This window comes from Chlamydotis macqueenii, chromosome 4 (genome assembly GCF_036417535.1).
Source record: "Chlamydotis macqueenii isolate bChlMac1 chromosome 4, bChlMac1.mat, whole genome shotgun sequence".
NCBI classification, from domain to species: Eukaryota; Metazoa; Chordata; class Aves; order Otidiformes; family Otididae; genus Chlamydotis; species Chlamydotis macqueenii.
In genome coordinates, this window is record NC_141559.1 from 12,708,882 (window position 1) to 12,727,272 (window position 18,391).

The 18,391-nt window shown below is 40.9% G+C and overlaps 1 protein-coding gene across 2 annotated transcripts in view; it reads right to left on the reverse strand.

The window, feature by feature from the left end:
* Positions 1–217: 217 nt before the first annotated feature.
* SLC7A11 (solute carrier family 7 member 11) overlaps positions 218–18,391 on the reverse strand; it is a 60,092-nt gene continuing 41,918 nt past the window's right edge. For both annotated transcript variants that reach the window (XM_086746312.1, XM_086746311.1), the window contains 6 exons: positions 12,258–12,381; positions 10,964–11,067; positions 10,373–10,469; positions 7,226–7,375; positions 5,416–5,593; positions 218–470 (listed from right to left, as the gene is read on the reverse strand). In XM_086746312.1, the coding sequence (XP_086602438.1) occupies positions 403–470; positions 5,416–5,593; positions 7,226–7,375; positions 10,373–10,469; positions 10,964–11,067; positions 12,258–12,381 (721 nt within the window). In that variant the 3' untranslated portion in view covers positions 218–402. The remainder of the gene's footprint in view (positions 471–5,415; positions 5,594–7,225; positions 7,376–10,372; positions 10,470–10,963; positions 11,068–12,257; positions 12,382–18,391) is intronic.

The following is an 18,391-nucleotide window of genomic DNA, read 5'->3' on the forward strand; positions in this document are numbered from 1 at the left end:
TTGGTGAGAGTTGGGCTCTTCAGGGACAGCAAGCAGGATACACTCCTCGCAGTACACCTGACTATTACTTATACATCGCTTAAACCTATTTTCAGTGACAGAGCAACCAAAATCGTAGTTTAACGAACCTAGGGTTTGTTAAAATATGACACTGGAACAAAAGAAATAGTGAAGAGAGAAGTTCCCCCATAGAACAAGTTCCTGCTTTCTACGTATAAACCAACCCCACCTTACAAAATTTGCAACATCGTGAAATACAGTTCTGGTAACTGACACGCTCGGTGTCCATCTCAGCTGTGGCTTATTCCTCCAGTTTGCAGAACGTTAGGTAGGGGAGAAATCTCCCTACCCTCTTTTCCTCAGGTTGAAATGAAACACCAAGCCAAAAGCTGTACATGAAGATCAGGATTCCTGGTCTTCCTCTGATGGGACGACTTCCAAGAGGATTTGCAATGTTAGAGTTACCCTGTCTGCAAAGATAAAAACATCATTTGAATTCCTGATTCATTTTCTTTTCTTTTTAACTATGTTTTCTTTGTCTCTGATCCAAGGCTATGCATACACAAAAACAATGGAAGGGTATGGAGGTACAAACTTGTTCAATAAAGGTCTGCATGCATTTAAAGGCTATTTGGAAGCATGATTGCTCTGCACAACTGCTTTGTTTTAACAAAGTTCCAATGTTGAAATAAGAATGAAAGAGTTCAAATAAGTTAATTTAGGTGTGCCTAAGAAAAAAATAAAATAAAATAAATGGAAACAATTATTACAAAGCTTCACAGGTCTAAGAACGTCACACATCCAAAGCAACATCACACTGTCTTTTTCTCACTCTGGACACTTATTTCTTTCTGGTGGTTTTGGTGGTTTTCTTTTTAGGGTGCTGATTCATAAATGGCACAGTTAATTTACATATAGAATAGTAAAAGAGCATTCTCTTACCACTCCTTTCACTTGTCACTTTTTTTTTTTAGTAACCCATTTTAAACAAGCAGGAGTTGTCAGAGAAAGCTCTTCTTTTCCTTGTCGAGTATGACACGTCGGCATTCACACCAGTGTAAAGCAAAGAGGGTAAAGCAACGCAACTCACAGAAGATATGAACTGAAACTGCTTTCCTACTCCCCTAAGGGAAACTCTACCATCTTTCGCTCTTCTCTGGAGGTCACCAGCTCAGTGCAAAGCCAGGTTGCCCTCAGACTATAAACTGATGGGGTCAGAGAGGCTGAGATTCAACAGGGACTGCATTTTCCTCCCATCTCCCTCCCCTATCCGTGGTGGGGACTTCAGGACCGGGCTGAGCACAGCAGAGGTGAAGGGCATGAGGAAAGGCAGCAGCAGGAAGCCAGCAGAGCTTCGCCCCTGCCATCCCATCCCCTTCCAAGTTTGAGGCTGAGCAAAGGAAGAAGAAAAACAGACTTTCTGTCAAGCTGAGCTATGGTGTCACAGCTCTTGGAAAAGGGCACGGCAGAAGAGAGAAAGTCTGGGCATCTTGAGAGCTGGCTGTGATTTTAATATCCTCTTCAACAAGCCGGTCAGAGCCACCTGCAGCGAGACCTTGCCCTCATCGTGGCAGGAGCCAGCTGCCACTCTTCCATTTCCATGGAAGTGTTGCTCTGTGCTGGGATGAAAGCATGGAGGAGCAATCAGACAAGTTGTGGGGGCCTGGGGTGCTCACTTTGTTTTTTTGGTTGCAATACACTCAGGATAAGACAGTCTAAAGCATATTTTCCCTCAAGAAAAAAAAAGGTTCCAATCTGTCTCCCGCCAGTATCTCTATATTGTCTGCTTTGAGCAGTACCTGGAGTTACAGAACTAGCTTCACATTTGTAACAAGACAACTTAACGTATCATGGCAGTAAAGACTACTTCCACCCCTCACACACACACACACTTTAAAACATCATTTTCCCTTTCAAGAGGGGAACACACTGTAAATAGGTCCCAGGGGACAACTTATGTAAAAAACGCAGAGCTGGTATCTACATAAGCACCACATAAATCTTGGGAAAGGAAAGAAAGCAGTAATTTACTGCATATGTGTAAGACTGGACATGAAATCTGCGACAACAAAAGGCTGAGATTATTTCCTGCGGATCCTAACATCATAAACTCAACAAAGAGAAGCAAACTGAGCATATAGCACTATGTCCTGAGTGAGCAAGTGTCCTCTGGTGTAAATAATCCTGAAAGAGACATTTCGTTATATAAACAGATCTCTTTTCCAGCATGGGCTCAGGATATGAAGAAAGCAAGATTCAACTTTTAAGCTCCTTGCAATTCAATCTACTGTAAAGAAGTAGATGTTTTAAATATGAGTCTGAGGTTGGGTTTTCAACCGAGGAAGCCCAAATCAAACTGCTCTGGTGCTGGTGCCTCATGCTTTTACACGCGGATCTGCTTTGTAGGATTTGCTAGGCTTGACTTTTTTCATTTTCACATTAGTTCTACAAAAAAGCAAGAAAGCAGAGGTCAAATGAAGCCTGTACTAGCTGAAAATTATTTGTCCCAGCACATCCGGTGCTACAGCAAAATCTCTTTGGAAGAGGAGAGAACAAAAATACCACTGCATATACCACCCAGACCCTATTAACCCCACAAACTGTGGAGTTACCTTTCGTTCCCTGTAGCAATTTGGTAAGGAGAATGGGCAATGTAAATGCCACTAAGGACAGTTAAAATGTACAGAGGAAAGATGTTCAGCCTCAAAGATAATTTCTTAGGTAATCCAATTCAAGGTCTCTGCTAGTGTGACCAGCCTAAAACCCCTTTCGTAAACGTACACATCTTCAGGCTGGGTCTTTTATCCCACTACTCCTTCTGGCTGTTCAGCATCCCACTCCTCTGATCCTTACAAAACCTGTTCTGAATATCAAGGTTCATCTTACATGGGGCTGGTCTGTACCCACGTGGTTTCACTCCAGTGCTGTCCTTTACTTAAATAGCACATGTTCCACCTAGGGTTTATGAGCAGCAGTCACCTCTCATCTCCAAAGCACATCTGGGGAGCCAAACAAGTCCAGTTCCACAGCAAGGTGACTCTGCAAAGGGGTAAGGTGAGCCCCACGCCGCTTGGTTCCTGTGCTGCGCTGCAGCTGGGAATAGTCTTGTTAGCGTGATGCCATGTTCAGGCTAACGGGCTTTCACTCCACCCATGGTACTACACAAAAGGCTTTGCTGAAGTTTAAGTAGATTGGATCTATCACATTCTCCTTCGTCAAGAAAAATGAGTTATCTTCTCAAAGAAAGTTGCCCAGTTAATCTGGTATCTTAAATGACAATTACATTTTTTCATGTTGTCCATTTACCTCGTGTCTGGAATTACTCTTTTCATGCCTATGTACACCTAACGCATTCTGCTTCAAGGTTAGAATATCAAGCTTGCAGCTGACCAATGACTTTTCCTTTCTATATCTCACAGAGGTACCTTAAGTGAATTTATCCTCATTCAATGCCTCTGGAAAATGCTCTCAGGCTATACAATAGAGCTCCCTCAACGCTCACAAAATAATGCCAGTTTAATGACTCCACACAGAAGGTTTATTGCTTCTTCTGAGGGGGGAAAAAAAAAAAATCTTCTTATTAAACAGGTAAATCTCCACTCTGCTCCACCTCAAAACTGTCAGAATCAGTTTTCTGTGATTACTGTTATTATTTCGGGAATAATAATTACAAAACAAACAAGCTGTTTCACTCACTGACTGGCATCCGCTGCTTTCCCCTCCAAGCCAGGGCACTGTGTCCATCTGCAGATATTACACAGGCACCAGGCCTTCTTTCTAGGTGTGGAATTTTGTGTTATCTGAAAAGCTAGAAGCTTCACCTTCATTGTCACAGCTGGCAGAAAAAACTTAACATCTACCCAGTCTACCTTAAAGAGAATATTTTTTTTCCTCTCATCCAAGTCATGCAGTTCAACACTGGCATCCTGTGGCCAGAGATTCAAGTAACTGCATTCCAAAACCTCTGAGACTTCACAGAAAATGCCAAAAATCTCCCGGCTCTGATAAGGGAAAATTTCCTAGTCCCTAAATGTCAAGGATGAGAAATTATAAACACACAAAAAAAACCACTATTTAGTAGAATGTCTTTTTGCATACATCTGTTTTCATTTGCACTGGAGCTTTCTACCTATTCCCAGGCCATTGCAAGTCATTTATAACTTTATGAGTATAAAATTAAGAAGACCAGAGCGTGCCAGCCTTAAACTAACATCTTTTGCTGTAAATACTTTCTGCCCTATAGTATATGGACTTCCTAGCATGAATTGAGAGAAAAATTCACAGATTCTACAACAGATAGGGTATAGCTATATAACCTACATTTATACAGAGAAAATACATATTAAAGTTTATAGGATAATAGCATACATATAAAAATCCCATTCTTTTATTGGGAGCAGCTCCTTTTAAATCACCCCTTGAGACTGAAGCACAGAAGACAAGATGCATTTTTGATTCAGCACCTATTCAACTAAAAATGGTTTGTTTGTAAACTTTCATGGGTTGAGTGTTTCTTTTGCAGTAGAATACATTTTCTTTCAGTTTTGTTGAATATATAATCCATCATTCCTCAAATATTTTGCCAATATTCTTGTTTCATGTTTTGAAAATTACCTCCAGTTTGGGAACCTCCTATCATGCTCACTAACAAAAAAAAAAAAAAAGAGAGGAATGGGGAGCTGTAATAAATGATACTGACTTCTTTCTAACTGAAATGCTCCAAATAACCCCAGAACTTCCACAAATGCTTTCAAAAACTTTCAGAAGTGGTATAAAAATGATTCTCACTGTATTTCAGGTGTGAAATACTACAGCCAAGTCACTGAGAAGTCGTTTTTCATGAAGCACAGAAACAATTTCCACAGAGGTGTATCAGGCACAGTATATTTTGCTATCGCTTTGTTGGGAGCCACCACCAAGGGCAATATCCCCATACCAAGCCCGACAGAGCCTATCCCATTCCAAATATTCCATAGACGTGTGGTCTCAGTAGGGAGCCCTGAGCACACCCTGTCATCCCAACTGTGATATGTAAGTTTCCAAACCGATTCTCCTAGGAGTGAAATACTTTCTCTGTTAGCATAGGCCAACAGCCAGGGGAGGGAGATGGGTGATTTAAAAGGAATCAGATGTTTGGAGGGGAGGGAAGGGAGAAGGGGACAGGGGGAGAGGCATCCAGTCATTTAAAGTCAATCACTAGCTGAAGAATAGGCTTGCTGTGAACATATCTCATTAGTTAACAGACATTGATTGTAGCCAGCAGAACAACACTACAGCACACACAGAAGAGAAACTTGCCTTGTCATCCCCAGCTCAGAGCAGCTGAGAGGATCGATCAGAAGGATTTCACAGCACGGGGAGCCCTGAGAAATTCCTGGAGTCAGCACAAAGGAAAGGAGTCCCACCAGGACTTACCTAGGAGCTTTCTGAACCACCTTGGCTTCTTGTCCCATACGATAAAGAGGTAGTAGGCTGGAACTCCAGTCAAGGTTATTGCAAATCCAATCCCTGTGTTCACTGGATCAGAATAAAGTGACAGTGCAACCATGAAGAGGCAGGTGAAGGAAAACAAGGCTGGAATAAAGAGAGGCACCTGAAACATAACAACACAAAGAACCATCACTTCACATTGACCTTGTTCTTGAAGGACTGTGGCATTTAATGTTCCATGGAACGTAAATTGGATAAAACCTAAGAGTACAGGACAGTTCTGGAGAAATACGGGTATCTAGAGCGCGCACACAAAATCTCAGTGACTGCAGGAAGCAAGCTACACGGAGTGCTCTGCAGTAAGTACCACAGAAGTCCCTTAATCACACACTAAAGCACTACAGTGTTTTACATCTCTTAACACCTAAGGGCTGTAAATAAGTTACCCTGCAAAAGTCCTTTCTCTAATCCTCCAGTAGATAAGTACGCAGCACTAACTGCGGTAAGATTTCCTCTTTGATAATTACCTATTAGAAAACATTTTAAAACACAACCAGGAGCTGAAGTCACCTTTTAAAACTATTAAGAACATATTGATTTTCTTCCTAAGGTAAAAATCAAAATCTGGCAGGAAGAGAGCAAATTAAACACCAATTTGACCAGTGATAAAGATATCTGATAACATTATGCAACCGATAGCTACTGAAAAAGCACTTTCTGACTGTACGACTGATAGCATTGTTAGTGTCAGTGTTGAAAGTAACAAAAAATAACAATATCAAATTAATTCTTTCAATTTTCCAGAACACCACTGCAATCACTGTGTTATCACCTCTCTCAAGGAAACGCCTACAGGCATTGCTTGTGAGATGTTCAGTGTAACGGAGAATTGGAGAATTCCTTGGAGATTATTCTCCTCCTTTCATGCCTTGAAGCATTACTGTTCCTCTTTTGTGCACCGTCAAAGCATTTTTTTTTAATCAAAGCAGAATAGGCCGTACTGTTGACCTTCTTATTTACAGATATACCTACAAGAATGCAACACTGCACATTCTTAGTTCTTCACAAAACAGACTTCTTGGCAATATATAAACAGAGATAGATTCCTCCATTTTTTTCATGATGGACATTATCTTTCTGGATACACAATGGGACAACTTACTTTGTCTGATGTTACTCAAAACAAGCAAAAAGAGTGGCGGAACCAACGCCAAACCAGCGACTGTTCAATGGGTAGGCTATTAGCATTCTCTTTCTGGGTTCAAAATGATTGTGTCTGAAAATCTATTGCAAATCCCAAATATCATAATAATAGCACTACTCACTTTTGGGCACATCAAATTGGCATATTTGATATTGGACAGGCAATTAAATAAATGTTTAATATTAATGCTTATGCCTGACATGAATCCTGGTGGCAAAATTATTTGAACCCTTTGTGACTACACAGGACTAGAGGTGTTTCCATACAGCTTGCATCACCCTGCCTTAATGCCACAGACAGGCAAAACAGAGCAAATATCTTCATTTTGGTACAGCAGCATCTGTCGCTGCCCCACATCAGGGAACAGGCAAGGATTGTCTCTCAGAAGGGAGTGCGGCTGGGGTAGCACCAGGGACTTTGCAGAAAAACACTCGGAAACCCTTCCATGCAAAAGACTGTTTTCTATTAACTCTGTTTTTCTCAAAAAAAAAAAAAAAGCTTTTTACATTAGAAAATGCTGCTTTACTAACTGACTACAGAATAGATAGGAGGGAGAAGGATTCATGTAAAACAGTAGAGAGCGGAGGTTACCTTGAAAGGACGAGGCATATCAGGACGTTTATATCTGAGATAAATCAACCCAGCAACTACTAGTCCAATAAAAAGCCACCTGGCAAAACTGAGAAAATTCAGGAGGCTGTAGAGATCCCCGTTGAATAACATTATCATTGTGAGAGGATGCTGCAAAAGAAATTCAGAGCATAAGAGGGGTTTAGTGGATTGATCTCTATTATTTTACAGCAGCGATGTCAATTTTTTTTTTCCACAGGGACAGGCAGCACAGCCTTTTGCCGAGACGCCTGAGGGCCACAGACACTGGTTCTGCCTTTCTCATGCCAAACAGGTGTGTGACAGATACCTAGCTGTTCCCCTAGATCACGTTCAATCAACATATATCTGTCCCGGCTAGCCACACGTGATCAATACATATCTGTCCCCTGTGACCCAGACAAATACACAGGCGTGCAGCCCACTGCATCACCAAAATGCTTGAGCATCCTGGGCATCGTTCTGATGGGACCTGAAAAATATGTTAACCCACTGCAGTTTTACTCATTTACCACGGATGCAAATAACAAGAGCAGCTAAATTTTGGTCACATCTGATCATAGGAAAGTGGAGGTTTCTAGGTGCCTTGTGGAAGAAAAAAAAAAGTCTTATGGTCCCCCAGGCTGCCACAGGGGAACTCAGCAAAGCAGTCATGGTAGGGGTTAGCCACACACCATGGGATGCCACTGGGCGCACTGGGTTGCCACCAACTTGTATTTGTAGTTTGCCTTCCAGGCTTGCAGGGTGTAGACTTACTGCACATCAGAATGCAAACATCTCTAAGCAGAGAGAAGCCTTTAGCTGTCACTCAGGCAGCTACTGAACAGCAAGGAGGAGAGGAGACACTAGAATAAACACATTTCCTCATTAAAAAGCTGTCCTGAGATACAAGGCTTCTGCGAGGCAGGCAAAAGCTTATGTATAAACTAGAGTGGTGTGCCTTGGATGAGATCATTAGTGTAGGCTAGAGATCTATTGCAGGGTGATCTCTGGAGAAAAGCAGAGTATTTGTAGCCCAGATCAACTCTGCAGGGTCATTTGCACTTCCTCTTCAAGACACCCTATGCCCACAATGACACAGCCCTTGTGTTCAGGGATGAAGGAATGAGTCAAATTCACCATAGCCCTTATCATTCAGCAAGAGGGAAGATCTTGGCATGGACAGCTTCTCTAGGTTTGTAACAAGGCAACAGGTGAAATCAACTGCAGATGGAGGAAAACACTGGGCTAAATCTTTACGTAAGGAAAACTAACTTAGTTATCTAGATTCACAGCCTGCCTCTCTCTCTCTCTTTTTTTTTTTTTTTTTTTAATCAGTGAAGACAGCATGGATTTGAACCGAAAGGATCAATATTTCAAATATGGGTCTCTGACTTCCAGTCTCTAACGACTTAAAAATGCTTAGTTCTTTACACACAGATATTAAGCAAACTCCTTCTCTGTAAAGGTCAAAGGAAATTTTACCACTAAATTATACTGGGCAGGATTTCTTCTATATAGACCCAGTCCCTAAAAGTTTAAAGTCTCAGTTATAAGCATGATAATGCAAGAAAGGGCCATGGACAGTGAAGGAAACCTATCAAGAAAAATAATATAAGGTTAAAATCAGATTGCATGATTTCTTGGAGTTGCTACACACACATCTATCAAATACCAAATGCATTCATAAACAGACGTGTTAATTCCTAGAAATGCTTCTTTATTTAACAAGCCTCAAACACTGAACATTGCCATTTTCTCAGCTTATCCTCAAGAGCTCTTCTCTTTCTTACAGTGTGTAGACCTTGGCAGGAGAAATAAAACAAGAAAATGCTAAAATGTAGACTATTGATGCTGAATATGTCCTCAACTATTCTATTTGTAATAAGGCAAAAAAAAAAAAATTACAGTCTCTGAAGCAAAGCCATCTTCATAAGAGAATCTGACTTTTTCAAAGGGAATCAATGCACTCATGTAACAGGACCAAATGCAACAGCAGAAAATGTCTTTCCAGAAAAAAAATATATATATTCATACATTTAATGCATTTCATTCCACAGAAAACAGTCAATGCAATTTACCCAAAAGGTATAACTACTTCAGCCCGAAGAAATAAAATGCAAACTAAATGCTTATGTAAAATGAATTCCATTAAAACTTTTCACCATAATCACATTGCCTAATTTTCAAAATTTAGAAGCCTACAGTTGGATGCGCACATATAAAATCCAACATTTCAGCTGGTACTTCAGAAGTAAGCTTATAGGCATCTACAGCAAAAATCTATTTAAATTCCAGTACCAGCATCTGATCTTAGTAGTGTAGACTCATAGATGCACATGGCTCTTCTGCTGCGGCTAGAATTCCCCACGGATGCCAAGGTCTGTCCAGATACATTACAGACATTTGTCCCAAAAGAGGGGCTGAGCACCCATAGTTATGAAGACTGCAAGTGCAAATCTCCTTGGCACTATGCAAACTGAGGTTCAAGGTCGGTAATTGGACATTTTTGTCCTAACATTTTACCATACGAACTAGTCTGCAATGCAAACACATGGCCAACGTTTAGCTCTGCTGCTATTTTAGAAGTCACTAATAGGATTTCCACTGCAATACTGGTGCTTTTCCTCAGACAATTCACAGACTGTTGCCCAGGCACACGTTCTCTCATTTTTTAATCACCGCTACACTGCACTGCTGAGGGTTCCCCTTCCATTATCTTAGTGCATAACTGTTTGCATTTTTCACTATAAGGTGGTATAACGAGTCTTTAGGGTTCTCACAGATGCTGGTGTTTAGCTACGCTTTCAGTTAAATGAATCCGTTTTCTGTTTGTTTGTTTAGCTGGAATTTGTTTCTCTGAAAGGGAACTAGCTCATCACTAGCAGGTCCTTAGAAATAAAGGGCAATAAGACACGAATCAGGCTGCAGCGATAGGCAGTCAAGTGCTGCCGATAAGACAGCAAGGAAGATGATAGAATAAGAACAACTCCCAAATCTCATTCCTGTCTTCACTGTCCTCTGCCCTGCCCAAAGCCCATGTACACATTAATAAATGAGACTCAAGCAGTGCCCAAATTCTGCTCGAATCCTCCAGAGCAAGCCCATAATACGAATTCTTGTGCAGGAACATTTGTTTGTATGATTTACCAAAACAATGACAGCTGGCAGAGGAGTGTGCTTGCGGACATGAATCATGGAGAGAATTTCCGGAAGGTGACCCTCGCGGGATGCAACGAAGAACATCCTGGTGGGAAATAAATGTGGACAGACTTTAAATGTGCTCATTACTGTGACTAGGCAAAGCGGCTCATGAAAGTCACAGAGCACATCGGCACTTCTTAGGCTTGTTTGAGGTATTCTGAATGAAAAGACTAACAGAAGCAGCCCATACACAGAAATCAAAGTCATCTCTGAAGGTGTCCTGCCCTTACCTTACGCTATGATCAGTGTTTGGAATTAGTTAATATTTTCCCTCCAATTTCCCTCCTTCACATGAAACAAAGCAGCCATTAATTAAGTGCTATGCGCAGAGGGATTAATTCCAAACCATTCAAAGGGTTTTCACAATAAGATACTAAACTTAACAGGAACAAAGTGAGAAGCCCCACAGCTGGTAAACATGACAGTCATTTTTCATTTCCCGCCGAAAGAACATATCCTGCTCTCCCTTCCTCTTGCTTCCTTACTTTCAGTGTATATCCCATGCCCTTCACCCCCGGTAATATTAGCAATGCTCACCTGGAGACCGCAAAAATGCCCCCATTCATGGATCCAAAGCAGGAGAGAGCAACGAATACTGGTACAGCCAAAGAAAAGTTTCCCATCAGTCGTTCAGCAAAGGTCTGTTAGAGGAGAGAGAGAAACAAATTGATTTTTCACAAAACATGAAAGTAATTTTACTCTATTAATAAATTATTAATGAGTGTGGTTTTATTTCTACCCCTTTTCTGCATCCCTCACTGAAATTTGTGCTGTGCATTTACCTCTCATTTTGTGACGCCAAGGCAGACGAGGTCTCCTAGGCTTACTCCTGACTGTGTGTTGAATATTGCCAGTTGAGGCAATGCTGTGGAGGGGGAATCAGGCCCTGATTTCTGTCGGTTTAGACCATTATGACTAAAAAAAAAAAGACAACCCAGTCTGAATGGATTGAGGTCTGATCTGCATACCTAATATATTTTTCTACAGCCTTCATATTACTTATCTGGTGCTACCCAGTGGTATAGTCCATCTATTCGCACTTTACTGTTCTAGGTTACCAGAAGAGCCTAAATTGGAGTTTGGGGCATCACAGGAGACAGGCACAATTTTCTTCAGGTTTGCAAAATGTATTGTTTCTAAATCTCCCATGAGCTACAGAATTTGGTGATTTTTTAAATGCTATGTCAAATGCCGTGTCAATTGAAATAGCCACAGGCAGTGTCACTACTGGAAAGTAAATGAAAATTTTTATTTCCTCATTGCGAGTCAGATACTATAAATATAAAAATCACTGTTATCACCACAATTCAGCAGGAACAATCAAAGCAGTATTTCCAAGCCAGATTGCCTTGCAACTCCTTCCCAAATGAGCTCTGGCATTCACCGCAACCCCCTTGCTAAGTACTCGGGACGCAGGTTATGCAGAGACAGCGTTACTGCGTTTTGCTACAAAAAAAAATAATTCAGAGCTGCCACGTCCACAAATATCTGTGTTTTCTGCTTCCCAGGAGTTCGGACTACAATTTAGCATAGACTTTTTTTTGCATGTACTTGGCTATAAAATTTAAGTCCTATTGACTTTGTTATGTCAGGTAAATAAATACGGTCTAACGTTGCATTACAAATGCTATTGATGGCCTTAAGTGCAATCCCACTCATCAGTAAAAAATCAGACTAAGTTCACTGGGATGCTAATACGTGGTGTAAAAGAGGAGCCATAGAAAAGCATGATTGGATATATCCCCATAATTTTTTCCCCTGGAAAGAAGAATATATCAACAAACACAACTGCAGCAGGGATATAGCTTTGTATTTTTCTTCTGTAACTTACCACTGCTACAGCTTTTGAAAGCAGCAATTCCCCAGCACTGATTGTAGTGAAATAAGCCACGTTTGTTAACACATAGCCAACTGTGACGATAATCATTGAAATGCATATTGCGAGGGGTATGTTTCTGAAATACACAAGGTAGCTCATTATTTTGCAATCTGGTTGCTATTCCCTGAACATGAAACAAATAACATGAGAAGAAGCCACTAATGATGGTGAATGCACATTTGGTGATCCCAAAATATCATCATTAGAAACTACCAGTAAAAAATAACATATCTAAGCCAAACCATCTAGACAAAGCAAATAGGTTTATAATGGAGAGGTGAGAAACCATTTGAGAGAGGAGTCCTTTGGGGAAACCAATAGATTGTGGCACCCATGCTTCCCATACAAGTATGGCCCATTTGAGCTGCCTACCCATATTGCCTTTCAAGCTAAGCCCAACAGGAAGGCAGCAGGTATCAGTGTTTGAGCCAGCAATAAGGCAGATCACAGATGCAGGTGGTCCAGCTCTCTATCAGGAGAGCAATCACAGCGGCATCTCCAATGCACCCACTGGCACTCAACGACTGCCCACCTGGAGGGTGGTTTGACACCTTCCCCTGGATGCCAAAACGACTCACATGTGGGAGATGTCCCTGCTCCTTGCAAGGGTATTGGACCAGATGACCTTTAAAGGTCCCTTCCAACTCAAACCATTCTGTGATTCTATGAAAAATTCTGCCCTTTCCTCCTCTGGGCAATTATTCCCTCTCATACCTTACATATTCCAATTATCTCTCTCACAATTCAGGGATGCATGATGGCAGAATACAACACAGAAATAAGAATAACACAAATTTGTACTGTTAGCACAGCACAAATAGTACTGAACAGTACAAAAACCCTGACATCTTAGCTAAAAGACAGAACAATAACACACAAATAAATAATAACACTGAACTTTTACATAGCATGTCCTCCCAGTCAGCAAAGTGGAAAAGCAGAATTATTTCTATTTCAAAGAAGAGGATCAGAGGCACAGTGAATTCATCTGAAGCCACACTGCAGGCAAATATTTGAGTTAGGAACAAAACCCAGGTGCTTCAAGCATTACTTTAGTTTCTTTCCACTTGATATCATTGCTTGATATCATTGATATCTGCATCGCACCAAGAAGAGACTCAGATCTGAATCTAGCATTTGGTCCTTTCATTCCAAGGCTGAGAGTTGTGGCTGGAAAGACGCAGCATGTGGGCTCCCTCCGAGGACAGCTGAGAGCTCCTGCTTCGTGGCCGGTTCCCTCCAGCTATCTATATTAAGATTGCTTTTGAAGGAATGGAGAGGTTGCCATATTTAGATAACTTTGTTGTCAAGGTCACCTCATCAGGTGGGAGAAAAGAAAGACAGAATGAGGAATTCTCGTGTCCCAGAAGAGACATCACAAGCACAGTCCTAAAGGAGTATTGCAATTACCCTCAAAGGAAAAGGTGTTTTGAAAACCAACACAAAGTTCCATTATTTTTCTCAAAGAAACACAGCTGGTCCAGAATTTAAGGATGCTCTTCACTATCAGTCCTTATTCCTCAAAGAAATCCTCAACATTGGCATGCTTGTAGAGAGCTGACAAGAAGCTCTGAACTGAGACTAAATAAATAGATAAAGCAGGACAGTATCGCTGTTGCACATCTTGCCCACCTTAGAAACCATGCTGTCAAATGCTGTCATTAACCCAGACACACAGGTAGGTAAGCGGATCATGCGGTATTGCAGGACTAAATGCAGTGATACTGTCTTAACCCACTGCTACCCCACGCACACGGGCTCAGGTGAAGAAAGTGAGCCAGTCTGCTTGTACGATGTGATTGTTGATGGAGGAGGCAATGGTAAGGACCAGAGCAAAGAGCCCAGAACACAAGTGCTGCATTGCTGGAAAAAACACTAAGTCCCTGACTCAAGAAATACTGCAGAACTGCGTGTTGATAATATACCTGCACCAAAAAAAAAAATATTTGTAGGTCAGTTGCCAGATATTTTGCAACTGGTTTGGTTAAGCATTGTACCTGACCTGGGTGTAAATTGAATTCTATCTACCTAGCATCTGATTCAAGGTAGAGATACAGGGTTTCAAAGTTTCTCAGAACAGAGATTTTAATTATATCTTCTGCATCATAGAGAAATTCTTCAACCACCAAGCTATTGGATAAATCAGCACTTACTCCAACCTTAAAAAAAAAAAAAATGTTTCCAGCCAAAAATAGCAAATTTGTACTACTTTCACAAATACCATTTGAATGACTGAAAGCACACCGTAAAACTTAACAAACTATCTTTGTCCATTCTAACTCTTAGCAAACACCTGCTTGCTGTATTCACTTGTAATTTAAATCCCAGTCTAATTTCTCTAAAATGAAATGGCAGTTCAAAACTAAGGGAGGGGTGGGGATCATGCTTCCAAATATGACTGTTTTCTTAGCACTGCAGGTCCTGCCTTGTTATGCTGAAGAGCACTAACCCCCTTGGATAGCAATAACAACAACAACAACAAACAACAACTCAGGAGAAGAATAAAACTCAAAAAACAAAACCAAGCCAGAACTAGTCAGCAAGCAGTATTCGTTAAAAAGCTTGCAGATCGTAACTCATGCCTGGAGCAGCACAAGGGATGCTGTGACTTCTAAGCTCCCAACTCTTCATCTTCTGAGCAAAACGAGTGCTCAGGTTGCTCCTCCTTTTGTCTCCTGGCAGGAGCAGAGGGCTGCTGTACGCTCGCACACAGCCCCTTCAAGTGCTGCTTATTAGCCGCTGCTTTCCGTGACGGATTTAGACAAAAACTAAAGGCCAGTTTCAAGATTTCAGGGACAAGTAACACGGTACAGTTCATTTGTCACTGACACCTCAAGTTCAGATTTACATGTGGCCCTCTAATCATCTGAAAGCACGGACAGAGGTATGAACCATATGTAAAACCACTTAGTGAGAGCTTTAATCCTGACTTTTCTTTCCATCCAATTTAAGAGGCAGTTCCCAATTTGCAACAGGATCCCATTATCAAACTCTCTGCTACAAGTTGCAGTCACTGCACTGGAATAAAAACTGTAACGCCATTTCCAATAAAGATTACCTCCTTTCCTTGGAGGAGCACTGTATAAATTTTGTTGCATTTTAAATATTCTCCTATACTTCCAAATCATCTCTCCAAATCAGGAAAAGTCATACGTAAGTTCTAACCTCCATTAAATTGCCTCTGTCAATGCATATTTCACCTTTTCACTCCTGCATCCTATGAGTCAAACACACCATGGGGTGCTGACACACCAGTAAGCCATGTTTCTGATATAATGCAAATTCACAACAGTCACACAGCTAGCTGAAAGTTTTGGACTAGAAGGAGACAGAAAATTCAAGAAAAAAAAAGTATTTTTCACTTTAAGATTTTGATTCATTGAAGTGAAAACTTCTGATGGGAAACTTGACCACTTCGGTGTGACATTTCTTAGGAAAAAAAAAAACAATAGTCTTAGAACCAAGACAGAAGTCTTGTCCAACCAATAAACACCTCAGAATGGCCAATGGCTTAAAACACATAGCATTGTGTGTGCTTAGATACATGGAGACTACAGTATTTTATTTACTTAAAGAAGGCCCAGAACTTGAACTCTAGTGGCTACTGGTTACTTTAGGGCTGTGCTTTCCTTTTGCATTTCATCTCCGAGTAAAATCTCAACAGATTTGAAAATCAAGAGAAATTATTTTCAAATCGGTTGTTTTTCTGAGTAGACCTTGAGGTGCTAACATTAGCCCAAACCTGTACAACGATTTGGAAGTGTCTTGTGCATTACTGCCAAGACAATATGGAAGCAGGCTGCTCCATGGCTAGGAAAGGGAAGCCGCTGTCAGGAAAGTCTTTTGCAATATTGATCTCTTCTCCTAGAATTTTGAAGAAAATCAGTATCAAAAGGGGGAAAAAAAAATATGAGGAAACCCAAATCAGGAAAATATTGACAACATAATTTAAAAGTCTTTATAAAATCAGATGAGAGACAATTAGTGTATCTTCCAAGCATCTCAATGTTGATTAAAATAAAATTACATCTCCACACATTTTAAGATTTACCCATCCCTAGCTACTATACAAAGTCAAATCTTCCCCTTCTGCCCTATATACAAAACAATTGTAAGCAAGAATCACAACAGCTTAAACAAAGAGCACGTCTACCTTGCTCTTCTCAGAAAAAAAAAAAAAAAAAAAAAAAAGAGTCTCTGAAGTGTCTACCATCACAGAGAAATTCAGTGTTAGGAATACAGCTAGTCCACCTTGTGGCTACGCAGGGCTGAAATGCATTGCCAAACTCTGCTGTATACGGCTTAGAAGCAAATTTCTTCCTTCTAGAGCCTGTCAAGGGCCCCGGAGCCAGGGCACAGAGTTCACTTAGCCAGAATATCTACTGGGTTTTGGATTTGACCTTCGGTGTTGCAGAATCATAGATTATCTGATAATCTGCTCTGGTGCTGCTCTACCTCCTACAAATATTTTTTAAGAGAAAAAACACAGAGCAGGATCAAGTAAGGGGGGGGGGGGGGGGCGCGGCGGGAGTGAGGTGGGAAAGGGAAAAAGAGAAAGAAAGCCAGAGCAAGAACCTGGGGATAAAAAAAAAAACAATGTCAATAAATCAGGCAAGGAACATTCCCAGAAGTCTACAGCCCATATCCCAGCTTAATGACAACTGTTATAACAACAAAGACTGAATGCTAAGAGCTATGACCACCATGGGCTGTTCTTTCTATGAAACAACAAGCACACAGTCAAACATGCCCAGTCGAACTGGTTGAGGTCACAAGTATGAAACACGTTGCTGCCACATCCTTTGCTGTTTAGAAGCTGTGCCAAAATCACTTCCTTGCATCCATTTCAAATCCAGGTTTTACAAACGCTCAGTCTGAGTCGACTGTCCTGCATCAATGTGAAGCAGTTGGGAAACTTAAATAAGAAGGTCTAAACAAAACAATTAATTACCAGTGAAGTTAGGTGACATAAACCACTTCTTTACTGTGCTGTGGAAATTGTGAAAGATACTTTCTGTTATGTTCAAATTTAAAAAAATATTAAAGGAAAAAAAGCAGAGAGGACAAGTCCTAATTCCTTCACATGGTTTCCAGGTAAGGATTTGCTTGGTTTTCGTGAGCATGAGCCAGTATATGCTGTATTTCTTGAACTGAAAATTTACCACCACAGGAGTTTCAAGATCCTTTTCCAAAGTTCCCTTGTGCAATAATTTATTCACCATTTGCAATCTGTTAAGCAATTTTCCAAATGAACTCTTTCCAGATTTTGGCACTCTTAAAAAAAAAAATCCAATCATTTATTGCACTGTCCACAGGGCCAAAGCTTGGCAGAAGTAGTCACAAATGCAAATTTATCCAAATTACCTGACACTGGAAAATACAACCAAATACAATACAGAAAGCAGCAAGAAAGCCCAGGTAATTTAGTATTCCCAGGACTACAGAGCAAGACCAGAAGACATAACTTAGTTAAGCGCCGCATTCCAGAGCCCGATCCAAATCTCTTGCCGTTCCCGGGTGGTCATTCTGGGAACTGCGGCAAACCCAACCCCTGAACAGGAAAGCAGTATGTTTTTATACAAACTCACTTATCTCTGGTGCATGTTTTTCATGCGAAGAGCAGCCTACAAGACAGCCTGTTACACTGAAGGGATCAAATAGTTCACACCATGTCAACGTGTGAAAAAATTACAATCTCACCCATCTGTTCGGAGAAAAGGAGGATGCAAAACTTAAAAGGAGACCACCTCCCAGGGCAGAATCAAAGCCGGGAACAGAGAAGCAAAAAGGATGGGAATCATCACAGCACCTCTCAAAGCCACGTATTTGTAAATGCTAATATGGATCTTGGCAACGAATGACTTTAGCAATGAGCTGTTATTCTTTCATTTATTGTAATGAAGGTTCTCCTCAGCAGATTGCCACTGCTCCCCCTTCACTGCCTCCTGATATGTTATGTTATGTTAATATGCCTTATGTTCCAGACCAGAGCTCCTGTTTGTGAGCCTGCAGCTCAGACATGAATAAATTACGACTTCTCTTCATCTTCTTTTGATTGTGATTTTCCAACGGAGAAATGAAAAAAA